General features: G+C 47.9%; 1 protein-coding gene across 3 annotated transcripts in view; it reads right to left on the bottom strand.

Moving 5' to 3' along the window:
- Rpi (Ribose-5-phosphate isomerase) overlaps window positions 1-23,836 on the bottom strand; it is a 46,494-nt gene that overhangs the window by 14,666 nt on the left and 7,992 nt on the right. For all 3 annotated transcript variants that reach the window (XM_050193481.3, XM_072286568.1, XM_055061877.1), the window contains one exon: window positions 12,151-12,284. In XM_050193481.3, the coding sequence (XP_050049438.1) occupies window positions 12,151-12,284 (134 nt within the window). The remainder of the gene's footprint in view (window positions 1-12,150; window positions 12,285-23,836) is intronic.

Genomic DNA, 23,836 nt, shown 5'->3' on the forward strand with positions numbered 1-23,836 from the left:
TGGTTGGTCTGCAGATTCTGGTGGTGCCGTCGATAAGAGAGCCTGTCGCAGTACAACTTGCACTCATCGGTTGCGTCGTCGTCAGCCTGGTATGATAAAATGGTTTCAGTGACGCATAAGAGTAGGTAAATCGTTGGCGTGAACATCTTATCAGTCCCATATCGACCAAGTGTTAACGCGCCTTAAGCGAATACGTGAAGTCAGGCATGCGCTGCCTCCACCAGCAAGTGAGGGCCGATACTGCAAGAAGACTTCGTCAGCAACCTGATGTTAAGTGTCGCCCAAGTGTAACGCACGGGTTTTTTGTTAAATTCGCTAGCCATCACTGAAAGGCGGCAACTACCTGGCTCATGGTGCAGTCCGGACAACTCGGATGAAGCCCTGGCCACTTTCTGTTTTAAAGTGGAGTTGTAGTCTTATGCTACGCACGTTTTCGACACCACACCATCGTCGAGCTAACATTGGAGTTTCAACGCAAGACATGGCACGAGTGTTTGTAACAGCGAGTGTCTGAGTGTTTTTTTTTTTTAGGGGACTTTCCAGCATGCGATCCTTCCAAAATGTTTCACAACTAATCTGCTAGGGCAGGGCACATGCACCATCGCGCCATGAAAAAGGCAGATTCTAACATCTGCCTTCTTTCCCCAAGAAAATTGGCCTAGGAATTGCCTGTGCAGTGCAATTGGATACCAAACCAAAACCATGTCGCCGAGTTCGCAACAGCCTACTGTGAGAGCCAGTCCAGCCAGTATCACGTTTCCTCTCCATTGCCATCGCAAGATGGCGGCAGAAGTAGATCCATAGTTCTCATGCAATGTGATAACAATAACATGCTACTTTCAATCTTTGATTACGAAAATCTGATAATTCGGACTCGTCCTCTTGTCCCAGCAGGCATCTGTATTATTTATTGCAATCAAACTCTCGTTAATTCGGACGTATTTGGCCGCACATCAATTAATTCGGATGACCCTCGGAGCTCAACGAGCGCTGCAAATGTGCAATGCAAAAGAGCAAGAATGGTGTTAGCATCCAACCGAAATGAAGCAGAGTACCCATTGAAGAGTCATCTATAGAAGCTGTACGTGAATGACAGCAACGCCGAAACGCTTCATGCCTATTGTGCCTTTAAAGCCTTTATTCTTGTGTTCACTGCCATGCATACCACCGCTTTAGCCGCATGCCTTTATAACTACATAGCTGCCATCCATGATCGTGTCAACAGCGATCGCAGTCTTGTCTGGAGCAGCTGTCACTAACAGTAGTTCCGTTTTGACTCAGTGTGAGCATCGACCAAGTAGCTTCAGAACCACAAGGTCGGCATCCATGATCGCATTGATAGTGTCAGTGGCTTTGTCCACAGCAATTGCGTCAAAAAAGTTTTGTTTTGACTCGGTGCAAAGCTGTCGAGGATGAAAAGCACCAGCTACATCGCAATTGACGGACGATCTGTTGGCGACCAGCTCACTGGAGAGAAAAGATAATGCTGAAAAAATAATTGCAATGTGTGTGCGGTAGCGATAAGCACGTCTCAAATGAAGGCGCACACCGCGGCCGGACTACAAAGGAAATTGCGAGACCTTCAACGCTGCAAGAGCCACTCAGTCACAAGATGACTAGAACTGCCGCTTCCACACTGCTTTTGTACAAAATAGAAACAGGATTTGCTCATTCATTCAGTAAATAAAAGTGTGTTGATGTAGTAAGCATTTGTTGATTGCTTTCTCGATAACCTCGATAATTCGACATTTGGTTATTTTGAACATTGTTTCAGTCCTGTGAAATCCGAATTAACAAGGTTTTACTGCAGCCGCAACAAGTTGTGTCATGTGTTTTCAGTGTTCTGAAGAATTGCGTGCATTATAGGACCAAATAGCAAAGTGGTTAGCCTCAGGGCCACAATCCCATTTGTGGTTGTTGCGGAGACTGATAAATCAAGAATACCAAACAAACAATGGACCACATAGTCCACACAGACATCGATAAAGTACTGCCTAAAACTGATGAAAATGAGACATTAGGAGTAAATAGATTTCTATTCTGTGAAGGTAACCTATGCTGATTTCATTTTTTTCTTGCTCATAGCCAGAAACGTAGGCATGCTACATATTTTTTGCTACTGTTGAAAGATCAGGTATGCATTACTTTCTACTTTGTTCTAGAGTTGTAATGGCATACTTACTTTAGTTTTTCTACTTTGAACACAGAGAAAGTGGGTTTTATTGAATTATTCCGAAAGCACAGAACCCTGGTTATGACTCTTGGTACCCAAATCAATTGAGATGGTGAACTGCTAACCAAAATCGATCCAGCTATCAAGGAGTAATCTGACAAGAGTCTTTTTAGATGATGCAACTTCGAAGGGGTACTGACAATATTTTTTTTCTCTCTTCAAATGATGTTTTGGTACCTCCAAATACTAGAGAAATACATTCAAGCCTCACAGCACCCTAAATAATTAATAAAGCAGGTTTTCAACAACCAGTTTCGTTTTCATTTCTACTGTGCTGCGGCGTGATGCAGTATGTGGCCATATAGAAGCAGGACATTACATTTTGACTCTCACTCCGATTTCTCAGTCATCTGTTATGCTGCTACTTCTACCCTCACAGCATGCAGCAGCACACAAGGACACCAAATATTAAAAAGATGCCAAGTTATTAATCAAGACGTTAAGTTAGGCTACAATGGTGGATGGATGGATGGAATAACTTTAATGGAAGGTCCTGCGAGCTACGGGGCGCAAGGTCCCATAGAGCGGGCTACTCCCACGTTGGGACCGGGAGTTGTAACTCCCTGGCTGCATTGTGGGCTCGCTGGACGGCCCAGAGCTGCTCCGCCAGGTCCGTGCTGCGTAATGCTTCTTGTAGCCTGGCGGAGTCTTGATCCTTGTTTGCGTGGGTCCAACCACACAGCCAGAACAAGTACGTCTAGTGTGCTATGGCAATTTTCGCAATATGGTGTTTTGTATAGGTCAGGCATTTACTGATGTAGTCTGTTCTGCATGGGGTACGTGTTTGTTTGAAGCATTCTGAACGTGAGGGCTTGAGGCCCGGTGAGCTTATTGTGAGGTGTGCTGTATATTCTGCAGTCTAGATAAAAGTGCTTTGTGATCTCGTTATATGTGGAGGGAGGGTGCCGATTCGCGCTGGGATGGTCACGACCAGAATAGGTGGCATCGCAGAGGGTTAGATCTCGCGCGCTCCTGTGAGCCATCTCATTGAGATTGCAAGGGGCGTCCTCGATCTCTCCGAGGTGTGCCGGGAACCAGCAGATGGTGTGATGCTGCAGCGGTGCGGATCTATTGATTACTTGTAGTGCTTGGCTCGCAACTGGTCCTTTCTGAAAAGCTTTGACGGCCGAGCGTGAATCGCTGTAGATGTGGGTGGTGGTCGGGTCTGTGAGCGCGAGTGCGATGGCGACCTGTTCTGCTATCTCGGACTTGTGGGTGTTGACAGTGAGAGCGTTTGTGACTTGACCTTGCTTATTGATCGTGGTGGCAACGAAGGCCTTCCTGGTCGGGTACTATGCCGCGTCTACGAAACAGGCTAGGATCTTCTTATCACGTATTTCGCGCAGGATGAACGATCCGCGTGCCAGCCTTCCGGGTTGATGGTGCGCGGAGTTCATGTTCCACGGGAGTGGGCGAACCGTGTAGGAGTTGCGTGTGTCTGTCGGAACATTTTGATATAGATTCTCGATTACTGTAGTGTCATGACCTAGTTTGGCTAGGATTGCTCTACCCGGTTTGGTTCCAGAGAGTCTTGTCCATTGAGCCCGTTCTTGAGCTTCGGCGATTTCTTCAAGTGTATTGTGTACCCCCAGTTGCAGCAGGAGCTCTGTCTCGGTGTTCCTGGGGATTCCCAGCGCTAATTTGACTAGCTTCCTCAGTTGTACATTGAGTTTGTCCTTCTCCGCTACCTTCCATCTGTGCATGGCCGCCTCGTAGGTGAAGTGGCATAGCACAAAGGCGTGTGTTAGCTTGAGGAGATTTTCTTCCTTAAGGCCGTGTTGTCTGTTTGCTACGCGTCGTATGAGATTCAAGGTATTATTAGACTTTGTCACGATCTTCTCCACTGTCGCGGCGTTAGAGCCGTTGCTCTCAATGAGCATCCCAAGGACTGATTTTGCTGACATGTGGAATGGTTCCTCAGTCTTTTGTTCTGAGAGTAATGGCGTGTGTGTGTGATTTCGTTCTTTGGCTTGGGACCGCTTCTCGATGGTTTGTAGACAAGGAGCTCAGACTTCACAGGTGAACATCGCAGGCCGGTGGGAGCGAGGTATTCCTCGATCGCGTCGATTGCTTGCTGCAGAGCGCTCTCAAGTGATCCCAGGCTACCTCCGCGGACCCAGAGCGTTACGTCATCTCCATATATGATGTATTTTATGTTCTCGATTTGATCCAGTTTCTTGCCTAGGCCGGCTAGCGCAAGGTTAAAAAGCGTCGGAGAGATGACAGAACCTTGCGGGGTGCCCTTGCCGCCGAGTTTGTATTTCTGGGACTTGATTTCCCCTAGACGGAGGGTGGCTGTTCTGTCGCTCAGGAATGATTTTGTATAAGCGTAGAGTCTCGTGCCGAGGTCGAGGTCGTGTTGAGTATGTAGTCATGCGATAAATTATCGAATGCCTTTTCGAGGTCTAGCCCTAGGATTACTCTCGCGTCTCTCGTGTCTGCGTCAATGATCTCATGCTTGAGGAGCTTCATGGCGTCTTGAGTGGATAGCCCGGGTCTAAAGCCGATCATTGCTGCAGGGTAGATATCTTTTTCTTCAAAATGTTTCGAGAGCCTGTTTAGGACCGCATGCTCTGCTACCTTGCCGACGCAAGACGTCAGCGAGATAGGTCTGAGGTTATTAATGTTGGGCGCCTTGCCAGGCTTCGGGATGAGCATGATGAGGGCCGTTTTCCAGTCTTCGGGTAGTGCTCCATTCCTCCAGATTTTGTTGATTTCCTCTGTGAGGGTTTCAATTGAGGCCTCGTCTAGGTTTCAAAGTGCCTTGTTAGTTATGCCGTCCGGCCCCGACTTGCTGTTTAGGTTCTGAAGCGCCGTGTGTATCTCTTCGGTTGAGAAATCCCGATCTAGCTCTGCGTTGGCTTTGCCGAGATATGCTTCGGCGGTCGTGCCTCTAGCATTTTTGGCCAGCGGGAGGTACTTGTCAGCGAGACGGTCAATGAGCTCATTTTCCGTGGTAATCTTGAGTTCCTCGTGCAGGACCCTGTTCAGCGTACGACCCTGGTCGGCCTTGGTTCTGGTTCTGTCTAGGAGATTCTTGAGCAGGTGCCACGTTGTCCCGCTGTTGATGCGGCCGTCCGCGGCGTCGCACACCTCGTTCCATAGCTGGTTAGATAGTTGCGTGCAATATTCTGCAATCAGCTGGTTGAGGAAAGAAATTCTTTTCCTCAGCCGTCGATTGTGTCTTTGTTCTTTCCAATCTCCTGGTGAGCGATTGTTTGGCTTCGAGCATGTGAGCCAGTCGGCTGTCCATGCTTTGAAGGGGGAGACCTGTCTCCATTTCCTTCGTGGCCGCCTTAATGTCGGCCTTTAGTTGTGACGTCCATTGTTCCATTGATTCTTTGCCTGTTCGGCGTTCGTGTCTGAACTCGCGGAACTTGTCCCAGTCGACATATGTCATTTTTCTGGGTTCTCTGGATGGGGTGTCAATCGTTGTCTCGACAATGTGATGATCGCTGCTGTTGGAATCTCAGCGCTGACGCCCGTTGTTGCAAATGGGTCGCAAGCCCCAAGGGTAGCGTTGGCCTGGCGGCCTGGGGCACAACTGGAAGCATCCGAAGGTCCCGGCAAAGCATGAGTCGACTGGTAACAGAATAACTTGTTTATTCTAGCATCGCAAAAGAGCGGGCGGTCAGGTCGACCGAAGTGGAGACGGGAGAGCACGTAACTCAACGGAAGAAATCGGAGCCTCTCTCGGCGTCCGGGAGCAGCTGCTCTTATACTCTCGGAGTCGAGGGGGAGAAGGAACGCCTCGTCACAGGCGCACGTGACGGGGCACGGACAGGCTGAGAGACACGTTGGGACGAGTGTAGTGACGCATCCGCCAGCCCGGCGCCGGTCAGACCTCCTCGCTTCACACTTGGGGAGCTCCTCTCCCCGGCTGCCGCGCTTTGACAAGCGTGGGCACCAACACGCACACACACACACACACGCACACTTGAAGACACGTAGCATTGAAACATGCCTGGACGCGCTTGGCGGGGAGGCGTATCGGCGGCGCTGAACGGGCCAAAATGTCCGCCGCTTTGAACGAAGCCCCGGCGTCCGTTGCATCCACGCCGGCTACACCGCGCGTCGTAGGCGAAACGTAACAGACCGCCCCGCCGGGGGAAGGAGATCCCGATGGTCAGGGGACTGCATCCACTGTCCGGAGGGATGTCGTTTGATGATGCTCATAACCGAAGTCGGTCGTTCTTCGGCGTTTCTTGAGCGCAGCGCACAGAGAAGGCCTCGTTCTCTCATTCAGGTTCACACAGGACACTGCAAAGTGACTTCGGGAGAGTTGACATTTTTGTTCTCGTTCCCGGCAAGCGTTAGAATTACGCCGAAACTCAACCGCTCAGTCAGCAAGCACGGCACAACCCTCACTAAGCCCTGCCAGGCTCTTTCCCCTTTTATACCACTGCCTAGTTCCTTACAGTAGTCTAGCAGCACTCAGAACGCGTCCACAAATTGGAAAATTGCACTAGAAAGCACATCATCACTTTGAAACACTACACAAAAGCAATATGTTAAAAATCCTGCCTCAGGAAGAAAAACATCAGTAACAAACAATTTTGAGGCTGATTCCCACGTTAGGGGCTTCGACTTAAGCCATCGGCGTTACCGTTGAGACTCCCCTTTTTGTAACGCACCTCAAAGGAATGTTGTTGCAAAGCGAGGCTCCAGCGCAGGAGGCGGCCATTTGTGGAAGAGATAGTCTGCAGCCATTGGAGAGGGCAGTGATCCGTCTCGAAGCAGGCGAAGCGGAGATCGCAGCGAGCGACCGTACACTAGCTCAGCTGGCGAAAACTCCGTAGCCGCATGCGGCGCGGTTTTTAATGAAAACTTCACCCCAGGCAGACACAGCTCCCAGTCAGTTTGCTCAAACCACAATGCTCTCAACACGCGCTTCATGACGGAGTGGAGCTTCTCAACGGAATTCGACTGTGGGTGGTACACTGAGCTGTGTAACAGCTTTACCCCGCACCTTTCGAGAAAGGCTGTCGTCAAAGCGCTCGTAAACACCGTGCCCTGATCCGACTGGATTTCCGCAGGAAAACCAACTCGCGCAAATATGGACAGTAGTGCATTGACTATCTCAACTGAGCTGAGTTCTTTAAGCGGCACTGCTTCAGGGAACTTTGTCGCTGGGCAGATCACAGTCAAAATGTGTCTGTACCCCGTGGCTGTTACCGGCAGAGGTCCCACTGTATCAATAACGAGCCGTCTAAAAGGCTCCGTAATGATAGGTACCAACTTCAACGGCGCCCTCGATTTGTCCCCTGGTTTGCCCACCCGCTGACAGGTGTCACATGTTTTCACAAAGTGGTCTGCGTCCCGAAAACAGCCTGGCCAATAGTACTCTTGCAAGAGACGGTCCTTAGTTTTCTTAACTCCTTGATGTCCAGACCACGAACCCCCATGCGACAAGCGCAACAGATCCTGACGGTAGTACTGAGGCACGATCAGCTGATCGAACTCCACTCCCCTGCGGTCTAGATACTTCCGGTACAGGACCCCACCTCTTTCCACAAAGCGAGCATTTTTCTTGGCGATACCTTCCTTGACATTGCAGCGTATGTTTTCTAGGCTGCCATCCTTTTTTGCTCGGCTATCAAAGCCGACCGGCTGACTTTTAGCAACCTATTAAGTCCGTCTGACGTAGGCGCGATGAGCAAATCTGCAGATAGCTCTTCTAACTTTCCCGTGTCGGGCATTTCCTCTCCAGTATCTGGTGCCTTCAACGCTACAGGCTTAATTTTATTCAGTTCGGACGTGCTCTGAATATCGGCTTGCTGCGCCTCTGACCCTTTCTCATTGTTCGACAACGTCGGCCCCGCAACTACCGCCTTTGCAGCGAGCTCCCGAACCTTCAATCTGGTTAAGGCCTGAACGCTAGCCTCACCAAACAAAAGCCCCTTCTCGCGCAGGAGGTGATCGGACCTGTTCGAAAATAGGTACGGGTACTGGGGGGGCAGCATAGATGACACTGCGGCCTCCGTCTCAAGCGCTCCGAAAGGTCCTTCAATAAGCACTTTTGCTACGGGCAGACACACGCTATGAGCTTCCACGGCTTGCTTGATCCATGCGCACTCGCCCGTGAAGATATCGGGTTCTACGTAAGAGGGGTGAACTACATCCATTGTAGCTGCGGAATCGCGAAGCACTCGGCACTCTTTCCCGTTCACGAGGAGGTCTCGCATGTAAGGCTCGAGAAGCTTCATGTTCTCGTCAGTGCTGCATAATGACAAAAACACGACTTTTGTTTTTGTTTCTGGACACTGCGCCGAAAAGTGACCCGGCTTCTGGCACGTATAACAAACGCGCGCTTGCCTCGTCTCGAACCGCTTTCTGCGTTCGCAGAACCGCTTTCTGCGTTCTGCGTTCGTTCGATGCTGCGGATCCTGAGGTATTTCACTGCGTTCGCTTCGGACAGTGTGCTGACCACCATGATGTTCTGCTTCAAATTGGGGCATATCGTGTCCTCGCTTCGCTCGTTAGGTTCGATGCAAGCAGCCATGCAAATTGCTTTCGTTACCATAAGTTGGCCTACCTTGGCTATGTTGATACCGCCACGTATGCGAATCACGATCTTGATGTCATCTTGGGGCAGCGCGGGCATCCTGCTTGCTTTGATCAAGGAGTTTCTCGCTGTTGAGACGGTTGCGTTCGTATTCCCTCCCTTTCGCTGGAGGTTAACGAGGTTGGGCTGGCTCAACGCAGTCTTGATAACTGACGGGCGCGGCACCATGATAGTCCACCCGGCGTCTGCGGTGAAGTCTTCCGGGCTCATGTCTTGGCCATTGACTTCGTATGCCATCGCTGTAGGGTCGTTCTTGGGTGGAAGGCTCGTTTGTTGTGATCGCTGGAGGCCCCCTCAGCCGGGGTGGGCGCGGGGAGGTCTGGGGTCGGCGGCAGCTTAGTCGTAGTCGGGACGGGCGTTAATGGCGGCGGCCGTACTCGCCGATAGGCTTAGAGCCTGAGACGGGGCGGCGAGAGATTAAATCACTCGTAAGAAAGTCCAGAGGTCACGCACTTTCCATAATGTGGTCTCCTTAGGTAGAAAAGAACTTCAAGAATCCGATTCCGAGTAGAAAAGGCACAAAACTGGGCAAAAGGCACATTTAAATTGGTGAGAAAGCGGGAGCCGGCGCGAACGCATCCGCAGCAAGCACATGCTTCTTCTGCCTCTGCTAGAATGGTAGACTGAATGGAATCTGATTCTATTTGCTTATGAGAGATGCTTTATTGAACACTACGCTTTTACTTCTGAATTCAGCCCTTGAGCTGCAGTGCCAATGATTGCTGTGCAAATCCACGGAATCTGTAGTAGTATTCACATCTACATGGGTCTTGTTATGTAGTAAACGTCATTAGAGGCTGCCAGCTTGATTGTCATCACATTTGTGTGCTATAACATACTGACTAGAAGCTACCATGATCTATTTTGTTGCATGGGGCTGGAATGGCATCAAAGTGGCATCACTGACTCACTTCCATTTTTTAGATGGAACACAACCACGCCCTCCCACACTAGAGATATGCCCTAGGGGTGAGGCCTGCAGCACAGCGTCTGCTGCTAGCAAACCGTGCTCGGTATGCTAGCGCAATGGAAACATGGCAGTGCCAACATATGCCTGCTAGTTAACAGGCGCTTCCCACCGTATTTCTTGCAGCACTCGGCTCTAGCTCCACGCTTCCCCACACAGCATGAATAAACCTCAGAGCGATGTAGGAGAGGCCAATGCACTCAGGTCAAACAGTGGCTGTGGTAATTAAACTTAATTCAGTAATTAGGCCCAATTATTTGCAAAATGCCAACATCTGCTTAATTGCTTCATTGATAAATTATACTTAAAGGTATGATGAAGATGTTCGTATAATTAATTAATTTAGATTATTTGTTTAGGTCAAACTAATCTCAGTACCCTTAGAGGGCCCCTGAAATGGTTCGGACAAATTTTGTAGACGCGTAGGCTACAGCTAAAGTTAATCATTTGCACCACAATTTGTGTGAAACACCTCATATTAAGAGAGCTACGGACGATTACAAGTTGCCCTCCTCCATAGTCATGCATTTTCTCCTCAACTCATTCGCCGAGTGATCGGGGCTAAGCTCTGCCTTCACTGGCTTTGCGTCATGATGGCACGTCGTGTCGTCGACTTCTGGTTCTCTAGGAGCGAGCACGCAAAGCCTCTTCAAACTTTCTGCCAGCTGCTTGGCAGTCAACCTCAAGCGAGAGCTATCGAAGCAGCGTGCGTTGCGAGCATTCTGTTGCAGCACCGAATGTGTCTGGTATTCCAGTAACCATGGGCGAGCTGGGCGTTTCGACGGAACAATGAAGGCATAAACTCAAGCTGATGAAGGAACCTTAGCGTAGGCGTACGTACGTATTATCATTCTTATAATATAACAAATTATTTTTAATTAACCTCACACTTTTAATTACCCTCAACTAACCATGATAAACTAATTACATCATAATTAACCTTATTCATCTTATCAACCTTAATTACTCTTATAGCTCTTCAGTACTCACTATATATAAGTCAATCATAAATCTCAATAGTGATACTACGTAGTAATAAGACATTCTCATATATACATCCGTAGGACCCCATGTATACCTACCTATGCATGGAGTGCATCATGTCACATGTTACAGCAGACAGACGGATGGTCAGAGTTCCGAGGGAGGTAGCCCTAGAATTCTCACGCATTAATATACGCTGGGAGTACTTAATAACTACCGAGCGTATGTTGGCACTTCCATGTTTCCACGGCGCTCGCGTGCCCAGAGCGGTTTGCTTGCAGCAGACGCTGCACTGCAGGTCCCACTGCTTGCACAAGTCGTGTGTGTATGTGTGTGTGTGGGGGGGGGGGAGGTGCCTAGCTAATTCCAGCAGGCACTTGCCTATCGGCCATGCCTGGTTATTTTGGCCACCAATAGAAGACGTCAAAATCGGACGTACTTTGTCTTGCTGCCACTTGCTGGCGCTCTAAGCAGCCTCCACAGTCATGCTGGATCAAAAGAAATGGGCGGCTAAAGTGCACAAGTATCTGTACCTACAAAGCATGGGCACAGTATGGAGGAAGAGGTCAAGAAAGTTGGCAACCAAGTACAAGGTAATTGAAAGTGTAGATAGACAACCAGGAGGAATCAAAGAAAATGAGAAACAGAGACAGTGAATCGGATACAAAGAATGGAAACAAAAAAGACCACGGAGATTTACAAGAATGAGAAAAAACAAATTAGAAAGGCAAAGTTTAAACGATAACACAAAGGTCAGTGCCCTGCTATTTGAGGCTCGAGCTGGTTGCCTAAGGACGAAAACATACCACAGCAAATATTCGCAATTAGATGAGGCATGTTATGCTGCAGAAAAAATCCGGAGGCTGCTGAGCACATCCTAATGGAATGCAAAGGGATTCACCGAGCAAGACAAGTACGCAATGTACACCTTCCAGAAGCGCTTGGATTTAATGTGGAAGCATCAACCAGTCAGCAGTCGAGATAAGCAAGAGACGTTTAGAGTATTGGTGGTGAGATTGATACAAGTGGATCATGTGCCGGCATAGGTAGCGGTACAAAGTGGAGAAGTATTGAGGAAAAAAAGGAAATTAAGGAGATGTATACAAAAATACTAGGATAAAAACCATGCATAGCATACCCAATTAAATCGAGCATGTAAGGTGACTATTTTTCACTGCCCCATTTCAAAGGGGATGCCAAAACAAGAAAAAAAAAAAAAAAAAACATCACAGGCCACACGCTCGCATGTCACCTTTCAAAAAGGACCACTGTCTATAGATTATCAATGCCGACTTTACACACAGTTTCTTCTCAAAATGATGTATGAAAAGAAACACTACTATGTTCATTGACACTGCACAGCAGTGAACAGTGTGTGGAACTATGAAAGTTGATCCTCACCTGTAGTCAGCCACAACAACAAACTCTTTTGCACATGATGCAATAATCTTCTCCTGAGTGAGGCATCCACCCCCTCCTTTGATTAGAGTCAGCTTAGCATCAACTTCATCAGCACCATCAATTGCCACATTCAACTGAAATTAAGAGGGGTAACATAAGAGAAGTGCATGGACACTGCTCCTAGGAATTAGTCATAAAGTGAAATTTCCACCACAGGCAGAGTGTGGCACTGGCACGGTATTATATCTGCACCTCTGCTAGTGTACACAGAATGGCACTACTAATAATACCTCAGAATGATAACAGGGGTGGAACTGATACACTGTGCCTTGGAGCACCCCTGGGAGCAGGTAAATTGAAGTTTTGGAGCAGGCTGGGAGCAGCTAAAATACTGTTTCAGAAGAGATAGAAGCGGCATATCAAACTTTATTTTACATTACAGGAGCATGTATCATATCTTAAAGTGTTGAACCTGATAATATTGTTACAAAATTATGCAGATCCCATGCACTATGGGAATTGATGTAAGCGAAGATTTCTGTGCTGGTTGCTTTGATTGATGATAATTAGCGGTGATGTTGACAGCGAAAGCTTAATTTCTTCAACATTTAGTCTAACACGACAGTGGCGAGTCGACGTTAAATCTTGCTTTGCCTGCCGCATTGCTGTTTGTCTGCTTTAGTACACAGAACACACAGGGAGAGGTGTTTGCTTGAGGCGTTGTTGTGCACCACATTTCATAACCTATGAGAGGGTAGAGCATTGTCATTGCCTCACATGGCACATCGCATCGTGGCAGAAGTATTAAACTTGAATTGGATCATGGGGCTGTTCGTGCCAAAACCACAATCAGATTATGAGGCATGCTGTAATGGCGGACTCCGGCTAAATTTTGAGACCGTGCTGTTATTTAATGTGTCCCAAAATCTAAGCGCAGATTCGTTTTCTATTTCGCCCCCGTCTAAATATGGCTGCCGCGGTCGGGATCAAATCCAGAACCTCGAGCAATGCCAGAGCCGCAAAGCTACCGCAGCGGGCACAGAAGTGTCGATCTGACATGCGACCGCTTTCACAGTGTCGCCTGTACCTTGCAGTGCGCTTTAATTAATGCGGCTCAGCTTCTGCGCGCCCTGCATAAGTTGTACACTTGACATATTTGCATGGCATTTATTTTTCAGAAATAGCAGAAATGTATTGTACAATACCTTGAACTTAAGTTAATCCAGTTTCCTCACAACCATTGTCGTGTTATAGTAGTAGCGTTTCCTTGCTTTCTCACGTCACTTCCTCCCTGTCCTCCCCCCCCCCCTGTATGGGAACTGCCTCTTCCCCCCCCTCTTTGTTACAGTTCTATCTAGGTCCCCTTTGGGTGTGCACGTTGGTAGAAAGGCAAGTGCTGCAGTTTCTGCAATGCTTTTGAGGGGGATCACGGATAATTACAGCTGTCAAGAGGCTAATGTGACGATGCCCAGGGAGCTCCAGAGGGCATTGCGCACATTCGATGCGGAGGAATCCAAATGAGTTTCTCGCGTCACCTTTCCTCCATGTGCCGCTCGTCATGTATACACATGCTCTGAACTTCATCCCCCCCACCTAATCATCATCAGCAGCAGCAGCAGCAGCAGCAGCAGCAGCAGCAGCAGCAGCCTGGTTATGCCCACTGCAGGGCAAAGGCCTCTCCCATACTTCTCCAACTACCCCGGTCATGTACTAATTGTGGCCATGTTGTCCCTGCACACTTCTTAATCTCGTCAGCCCACCTAACTTTCTGCCACCCTCTGCTACGCTTCCCTTCCCTTGGAATACATTCCGTAACTCTTAATGACCATCGGTTATCTTCCCTCCTCATTACGTGTCCTGCCCATGCCCATTTCTTTTTCTTGATTTCAACTAAGATATCATTAACTCGCGTTTGTTCCCTCACCCAGTCTGCTCTTTTCTTATCCCTTAACGTTACACCTATCATTCTTCTTTCCATAGCTCGTTGCGTCGTCCTCAATTTAAGTAGAACCCTTTTCATAAGCCTCCAGGTTTCTGCCCTGTACGTGAGTACCGGTAAGACACAGCTGTTATAAACTTTTCTCTTGAGGGATAATGGCAACCTGCTGTTCATGATCTGAGAATGCCTGCCAAACGCACCCCAGCCCATTCTTATTCTTCTGATTATTTCAGTCTCATGATCCGGATCCGCAGTCACTACCTGTCCTAAGTAGATGTATTCCATTACCACTTCCAGTGCCTCACTACCTATCGTAAACTGCTGTTCTCTTCCGAGACTGTTAAACATTACTTTAGTTTTCTGCAGATTAATTTTTAGACCCACCCTTCGGCTTTGCCTCTCCAGGTCAGTGAGCATGCATTGCAGTTGGTCCCCTGAGTTACTAAGCAAGGCAATATCATCAGCGAATCGTAAGTTATTAAGGTATTCTCCATTAACTCTTATTCCCAATTCTTCGCAATCCAGGTCCCTGAATACCTCCTGTAAACACGCTGTGAATAGCATTGGAGAGATCATATCTCCCTGCCTGACGCCTTTCTTTATTGGGATTTTGTTGCTTTCTTTATGGAGGACTACGGTGGCTGTGGAGCCGCTATAGATATCTTTCAGTATTTTTACATACGGCTCGTCTACACCCTGATTCCGCAATGCCTCCATGACTGCTGAGGTTTCGACTGAATCAAACGCTTTCTCGTAATCAATGAAAGCTATATATAAAGGTTGGTTATATTCCGCACATTTTTCTATCACCCGATTGATAGTGTGAATATGGTCTATTGCTGAGTAGCCTTTACGGAATCCTGCCTGGTCCTTTGGTTGACGGAAGTCTAAGGTGTTCCTGATTCTATTTGCAATTACCTTAGTAAATACTTTGTAGGCAACGGACAGTAAACTGATCGGTCTATAATTTTTCAAGTCTTTGGCGTCCCCTTTCTTATGGATTAGGATTATGTTAGCGTTTTTCCAAGATTCGGGTACGCTCGAAGTCATGAGGCATTGCGTATACAGGGCGGCCAGTTTCTCTAGAACAATCTGCCCACCATCCTTCAACAAATCTGCTGTTACCTGATCCTCCCCAGCTGCCTTCCCCCTTTGCATAGCTCCCAAGGCTTTCTTTACTTCTTCCGGTGTTACCTGTGGGATTTCGAATTCCTCTAGACTATTCTCTCTTCCATTATAGTCGTGGGTGCTACTGGTACTGTATAAATCTCTATAGAATTCCTCAGCCACTTGAACTATCTCATCCATATTAGTAATGATATTGCCGGCTTTGTCTCTTAACGCATACATCTGATTCTTGCCAATTCCTAGTTTCTTCTTCACTGCTTTTAGGCTTCCTCCGTTCCTGAGAGCACGTTCAATTCTATCCATATTATACTTCCTTATGTCAGCTGTTTTACGCTTGTTGATTAACTTCGAAAGTTCTGCCAGTTCTATTCTAGCTGTAGGGTTAGAGGCTTTCATACATTGGCGTTTCTTGATTAGATCTTTCGTCTCCTGCGATAGGTTACTGGTATCCTGTCGAACGGAGTTACCACCGACTTCTATTGCACACTCCTTAATGATGTCCACAAGATTGTCGTTCATTGCTTCAATACTAAGGGCCTCTTCCTGAGTTAAAGCCGAATACCTGTTCTGTAGCTTGATCTGGAATTCCTCTACTTTCCCTCTTACCGCTAACTCATTGATAGACTTCTTATGTGCCAGCTGCTTCCGTTCCCTCCTCAGGTCTAGGCTAATTCGAGTTCTTACCATTCTATGGTCACTGCAGCGCACCTTGCTGAGCACGTCCACATCTTGTATGATGCCAGGGTTAGCGCAGAGTATGAAGTCTATTTCATTTCTAGTCTCACCATTCGGGCTCCTCCACGTCCACTTTCGGCTATCTCGCTTGCGAAAGAAGGTATTCATTATCCGCATATTATTCTGTTCCGCAAACTCTACTAATAACTCTCCCCTGCTATTCCTAGTGCCTATGCCATATTCCCCCACTGCCTTGTCTCCAGCCTGCTTCTTGCCTACCTTGGCATTGAAGTCGCCCATCAGTATAGTGTATTTTGTTTTGACTTTACCTATCGCTGATTCCACATCTTCATAGAAGCTTTCGACTTTCTTGTCATCATGACTGGATGTAGGGGCATAGACCTGTATAACCTTCATGTTGTACCTCTTATTAAATTTCACAACAAGACCTGGCACCCTCTCATTAATGCTATAGAATTCCTGTATATTACCAGCTATGTTCTTATTAATCAGGAATCCGACTCCTAGTTCTCGTCTCTCCGCTAAGCCCCGGTAGCACAGGACGTGACCGCTTTTTAGCACTGCATATGCTTCTTTTGGCCTTCCAACTTCACTGAGCCCTATTATATCCCATTTACTGCCCTCTAATTCCTCCAATAGCACTGCTAGACTCGCCTCACTAGATAACGTTCTAGCGTTAAACGTTGCCAGGTTCATATTCCAATGGTGGCCTGTCCGGCGGCCCCACCTAATGCGGTATGCCAGACAGCAGCAGCAACAGCAGCAACAGCAGCAGTAGCAGTGGGAAAGTCGGAGGATGAGGCAAAGAAAGCTTCGCTTTAAAAAGAGGCTCAACTGCCTTGGACCATTTTATTACTTAAGGAACACTGGTGTGCTAGGCTTTAGCACACAGAAATGCTATTGCACATCACTTCGCGGTACGTTCAAAATGGTAACAAGCACTGTACTTCACTGTCCCGTACCACAAAGGTTGATAGAACATCACTCAACGAACAGTCGGCTGCCAATTTTTTCTAGTCGCTTCAGCACCTAGGGCAGACCTGTGCTGAACTTGCAGTGACCGTCCCTCCCAGTATTGTCCCCGCTTCTCGGAAAGCCAGTTCCCCTCGCCTTGGGGGTCATAACCCCCTGTTTCTTGGAACCAAGGCAGCTGCCCCTGAGTGGGACGCCTACACAGCTACTTGTAGGCACTGGATAAACCTTCTTTTGCTTTTGAATAAAGACAGTCAACTTGCCATTCTCAAGCTGTCAAAATGTGTATTCCTTTCCTCCGCCAAGTCGAGCTCTCAACAAGTGGTGACCCATGACATTTAAATGGTTTTTTTCGTACACTAGCCATGGACGATGCTGCTCCTACTCCTGCTGACAGAGTCGACGCCACGATTACGTCTCCTGTCATCGCCACAGAGCTTCAGCTTCCCAGCTTTCAGCCCAAGAATCCCCAAGTTTGGTTTATGCAAGTAGAGAACAGTTTTCAACTCCGGCGCATCACTTCACAGACAGCAAAGTGCCTGCACGTTGTTGCTACACTACCCTGCGACATCGCCGATGCCACAGATGACTTGCTAGCGGGTATGACTTCGGCCACAGCATACGATGACCTGTAATGCACGGTCCTGCAGTGCCTCGAACCATCACAAAAGAGTAGGCTCCAACAGCTCCTCTCCAAGGAACTCAGCGACCAATGCCCGTCACAAATCCTGCACCAGTTGCGTCAGTTACTAGGTGAGCACTCTGCAAATGAGAGCCAGCTTCCAATTTTGTGTGAACTGTTCTTGCAAAGCCTCCCACAGTCTGTACGCATGGTACTGGCGGGTTCCGATGAGACGAGTCTCGATCGGCTAACTTCACTCGCTGACCACATATGCGACTGCTTGTCTTCGGCACAACTACCTATAGCCGCTGCGAAAAGTCTCCGAGCCAGGAGACTAATTCTTGTGCCTGGAGGAAGCAGCCGACTGCCTTACCAGTGCTCTGGAGAAGCCAACGACTGGTGGCAACACTGGTGACCAACTTCGGCACAACCATTCAGCTTCACAGTCTTGCAGCGCACCTAAAGACTTGCCGCCGCAGTTGTGCTGGAACCACTGCTGTTTTCACGAACAACCAAGTCGCTGCACCCAGCCCTGTTCGTGGACGGGAAACACCCTGGCCAGTCGCTAAAGGCAGCATGCGACATTGGCCCGTGCACAAGCCGCCTATTTTTCGTTGACCGCATCACTGGCACCCACCTCCTCATCGACACCGGAGCTGAGCTGTCTATCAGTCCCACCATGGCCGCAGATCCCCAACACGGCAAGTCCACACCCACGCTCCACGCAGTGCACTGCCATCGCATCATACGGGCTCCGGTCTGTAACGCTATACATCGAACTCCTGTGCTCGCACAGATAATAACAATAATAATAATAATAATAATAATAATAATAATAATAATAATAATAATAATGCCTTTATTTGTGTCACATGTAGAGTACACGACACTCGACGACGTCAGCTTTGCCATACTGGGGGCGGACTTCCTCAGCCATTTCAACCTAAATGCAGCGTTCACGGCTAAAGGATAATGCCACATCCCTCGATCTACTTGGCCTGCAGTCCAACTTCACCTCATCTGGCATCCGTACGTTTCGGCCAGTCGCAACGTACGAAAAGATACTTGCCGAGTACCCACAACTCACGAAGATCCTGAAACAATGCCACGGCCTGTGAAGCACAAGGTGAGGCATCATATCACGACCACCGGCCCACCTGTCGCCACCTGGCCAGAGGCTCACAGGACAGAGGTTGGAAGTCGCCTGCCGTGAGTTCGAACATATGCTTCAGCTCTGCGTTATTCGTCTTTCACCCAGCAATTGGTCTTCACCTCTCCATCTGGCTCCAAAGTAGGTCAGTTGCAACTGGCGGCCTTGTGGTGATTACCAAACTTTGAATGCCACCACTCCTCCAGATCAATATCCCCTTCCCCACATACATGACTTCGGTGCTCGTCTCACAGGAATAAAAATATACAGCAAGACAGATTTGATGAGCGCATACCACCAAATTCCTATCGAACCCAGCGATACTCCGAAAACAGCAATCACTACTCCATTTGGCCCATTTGTGTTTGTCTGTATGCCTTAAGGTTTGAAGAATGCTGTGCAAACTTTTCAAAGGTTTATGGATGAGGTTACGTGCAGACTCCCATTCATTTTCACCTAGCTTGACGACATTCTCGTTGCAAGTTGCACAGACAAAGAGCACAAAGAGAACCTTTGCCTTCTATTTGAGCAACTGGATGAACACGGCCTGGTCGTAAAGACCCAGAAATGCATTTTCGGAGTTGAAGCCCTGGATTTTCTCTGCCATCGCATTTCACCCCAAGGAATCAAGCCATTGAAATCACAGGTACGGGCAATCGAGGATTTTCCCTTTCCAACCTCCTTCCTCCTTGCGAAAGTTGCAAAAGTTTCTGGGAGTCATAAATTTTCACAGGCGCTTCATACCATCCTGTGTGCAAGCTCTTCAACTGCTTACCGACCTGCTGCATCGCGACTCCAAAAGACCGCCTACCTTCCACTGGTCCTCCGAGCACGAAACTGCTTCCAGGAAGCCAAAATGAGGTTGGCGACTGCAGTGTTGGCTGTTGCCCGACTCGCCAACTTGCCTTACAATAGACGCATCAACCACTGCAGTGGGTGCAGTACTGCAGCAGCACGATGGCACAGACTCGAGGCCACTGGGCTCCTCAAAGCGCCTGAAACCTACAGAAGCTCACTACAGCACCTTTGGGAGGGAGATGTTGGCCATCTATTGCGCTGTCAAGCATTTCTGTTTTCTCCTTGAAGGCTGTAGCTTTTATATTCTGCCTTACCACAAGCCGTTAGCCTTCATTTTCAAGAACAATAGTTCCTCGTACTCAGAATGCGAGCTTCGGCAACTTTACTTTATTTCTAAATTTTCTGCGGACACCCACCACATCTCTGGTACCGAAAACCAGGCATCTGACACACTGTCGCAGATCAGCGCTGTGCCTGCTGGCCCTTTGGATTTCCAAGCTCTAGCTGCCGCCCAGCATACGGCTTCCATACACAACAACATTGGTCATGTGCAACACATCGTAGGGCAGTCCTCGCCCATTCGAAGCACTGCGCGGGCTAAGCCATCCTGGTAACAAAGCAGCACAGAGGCTTATTACGGACCACTTCATCTGGCCAGAAATCAACAAAAATATTTGAAGCTGGGCAAGAAGCTACCAAGCCTGTCAAGCCGTGAAAGCGAACCGGCACACACGTTCAGCGGTGCAGCCGTTTCGACCACCAGAGAGCCGCTTCGATTACGTGCATTTAGACTTGGTGGGGCCTCTTCTGCCCTGCCAAGGTTTCAAGTACCTGCTCACATGCATCGACTGGTACTCAAGATAACCTAAGGAGACTCCTCTACTAGACATCACGGCCGTAACAGTGGCGGAAGCATTTGTTGCTAAGTTGGTGTCGCGATATGGTCATCCTTCGCATATAACTGCTGGCTGAGGCTGGCAATTCCAAAGCTTGCTTTTTTCTGCCCTTGTGACTGCTCGGCACACGATTTCATAACACCACGGCTTAGCACCAACACAGAAAAGGCATGGTCGAGCGTCTTTACAGACAACTGAAGGCGTCATTGACCGCCACGCTCGACAGATAGCACTGGATAGAAAGGCTACCTCTAGTACTACTGGGGCTGCAAACAACAATCGGGGATGACCTTGGAGCCAGCGCAGCAGAGATTCTTGATGGGTCATCAATCCGCGTTTCAGGCCAGTTTTTCGGCTACATTCCTGGCTCGACCAACTTCAGCCTATACCCCCACGTATCACCTGCGGGCAGGCTGTGTTTAGTTTCCCAACAATGGACACAACTACAGATGTCTTTTTGCAACGCAACTCTATCAAGCCACCACTGACTCCTTCCTATCAAGGCCTCTTTTGTGTGGTTTTGCATTCAGAGAAAACCTTGAAGATTGACGTTCGTGGCAAAGGTGAGACAGTGTCGAGCGACCGCATGAAACCAGCCTACCTTGAACATTAACTCTCTATTCCTTTTGCCATTCACACCCAAGCCTCTGGCATTCTAGTGGAGGAGCCCTCGCAGTGGCTATCTGTCCCGGCATTATCCCCGCTTCTCGGAAAGCTGGGTCCCCTTGCCTTTGGGTCATTACCCGCTGCTCTTTCTTGGAGCTGAGGCAGCTCCCCTGTCTGGGACGCCTACACAGTCACTCGGCAAACCTGCTTTTGCTTTTGAATAAAGCCAGACGACTCCCCATTCTCAAGCCGTCAAAACGTCTATTCTTTGCCTCCGCCAAACCGAGCTCCCAACAGAGTCCTCGAGCAGCATGTTGCCACTCTCCACTCTGCCCATGTCCTTGTTTTTGAGCACAGCTCTTAGGCACCCATTCCTACAGCGAACGTCGGCGTAATCAAGCAAACGAGCACAGCGAAGGATGAAAGAGCAAACGCAGAGCACAGCAGGGGATGAAAGGCGCAAGGAGGAGAGTATAGCAAAAGTTTGAGGACAGTGACAAGAACTTTAATATTAGAGTTTCCTGAAGAACTTGAGTGGGGGAGCCAAAGGTTCCCAATCAAGTTGGTGGCTCTGCCCACGACGGGACCGGGAGGTGGCGACTCTCTGAGACGTTGCGGGCCCTCTGAATGGTCTGTAGTTGGTGCGTGAATTTCGAGCTCTTCAGCAAGGCATCCCCCTTGGACTTGTATTGAAGGTGGGAGCCCACACTGTATGGGCACAGCCAGAGCATGTGGTCGAAGGAGCAGCATGCATGACCGCATTTGGAGCCCAAGTGCGGAAAGTTGGGGTCTATCCAACTAAGCGCTCTAGGGGTGAGGTAGGATCTCGTCTGTAAGAGCCTGAAAGTAACGGCCTGAGCCCTGTTCAGTTTTGGGCTGGGGGGAGGGAATTTCCTCCTGCTGTGTCTTGAAAAGCATAGTGCGGTTCCAATGGCTATGAGATGGCGCCAGTCTCTCTGGTGCCAGAGCGCCTTTGACTTCATACATGGAGCCTCACGGCGATGCTGACAGCAGAAATATGTCTGGAGCACCCATATACAGTAATTGCTATCGTAATAAAATAGAACCATGGCATTTACAAATTTGTAGCTCTGCACCAAAAAGAGATATCACACTTCTATAAACTGCATCCGTTAGAGCATCCAAAATGGACAAATTTTATACATAAATTTATACCGTACATAAATTTGTTACATTGTTTACAAGGGTTCTGCAGAAGACGCACTCGCATATTAACAGCATACTGCAGAGCAGTATGCCAATTTGTGCACTTTAGATGTACTATTAGATGCAAATGACAGAATTGTGATATCGTTTTTCATTGCCGAGTTAAACAGTTGTAAACTTCATAATTTAGTTTTCTAAAGGCTGCGATGTTTGAGAATTTTTATAATAACATTGACGGCCTAAATAAAAGGTACGCTTCCAACAGTCACTAGATTTTAACTTTTTCTTTTAAATGCAACAAACCCCATCAAATTTGGTGCAGTGGTTGCCAAGAAAAACTATTTCTCCTTTCGCATGTATTTGGATAATAGTCTCCGAGGTAAAGCTTCCTCTTAAACTTGTGAATGCCGTAACTCTTATGTGTGCACCCTAAAAGCACGGCCACTTCACCTGTTTATCCTACTTCATGATCCCGACAAAGGAAAGTAAAGAATACGTGCGAACACAGATAAAGGGCGAAAGGCCTACCGCTTGCTTTGGGCCACTACCGATGCCGCATAGCTGGCTACATGCTAGCTGGCACGCTCAAACCGACCCTTTTTCACGACTGCACGCTTAGTTAGATTTATACAAGATACCAGGAAAATAGTATACACTTTTGGCCATTTTTCAGTCCTTGAACTTCCCGGTGCACAATGATACAGTCACTGCCAACTTCACCAACCACCGCGTATGAAAGAAAAATGGCTACAGCCAAATTGTAGCCAGACTAAATTGAGCTAGCCAGACAGAAGACGACCTTGCCTAGCAACCAAAATTGAAACCAGTCCAAATGTCCTTATTTGTAGTAAAATGTCCTGCATTGCGCAGTGCAGTGCAGAGTTTTATTTTTGCCGCAATTGGCGGGCGATGGAGCTGGATGGCATGGGAAACTCAAATGGAGCAGAATGGCACAAATGGAACAGGAATTCCACCCTTGTGATAAGTACGTACAACCTATACAAAGTTCAACTTACTTAGATGCAGATCTGTATACCTATTCCTTCATTGAGATAAAAAAACAGTAGCAACAGCCATACAAACTGCTTATCATGCCCCATAATTTGACCAATTGGACATTAAATTTTGATGTACTTGGAGAGATTCGGCTGATTACCTAGGGTGAAAACTTCTTGGCTGCAAGTATGTGCTTAAGAATTGGAGGGATTAATTAACAAAGCTAACGTCACCTTGCAAGTTAATATAAACAACTATGCAACTTAATACCTGCCACTAAATTCAGTCCTCAATACATCCCATAATACAAACAAAAGCACAAAGTCCACTGAGGGCTTGTCCTAAAGTTGACAAGCAAATGGGTCAGCTGCATTGTTGATTTATAGCCAGAAAGTAGATGAAATGCTACAAGCTCTGGTGCAGCATGATATTGCCTCGTATGTAGTGCTTGAATTAACATGCAGCTGCATAGCCACACAATTAGAGATTGTAGGCCTATTTGAGTAAGGTATTTCTAGGCATGTGCTGATACAGGTAGATTGAGTGACTATGAAATTCTTATGGCACAATATAACCTAGAAGTATCTACACCAAGATAATTATGACCAAAATGTTACAGCACTTCAATTTTCAGTAATTACGCCCTTTAAGGGAGTATTGAGTGTTGTACAAAGTTGTTAGAAACTCCACCACACACTTCCCACACATAAAGAGAT

The sequence above is a fragment of the Dermacentor andersoni genome, chromosome 1 (assembly GCF_023375885.2).
Source record: "Dermacentor andersoni chromosome 1, qqDerAnde1_hic_scaffold, whole genome shotgun sequence".
NCBI lineage: Eukaryota > Metazoa > Arthropoda > Arachnida > Ixodida > Ixodidae > Dermacentor > Dermacentor andersoni.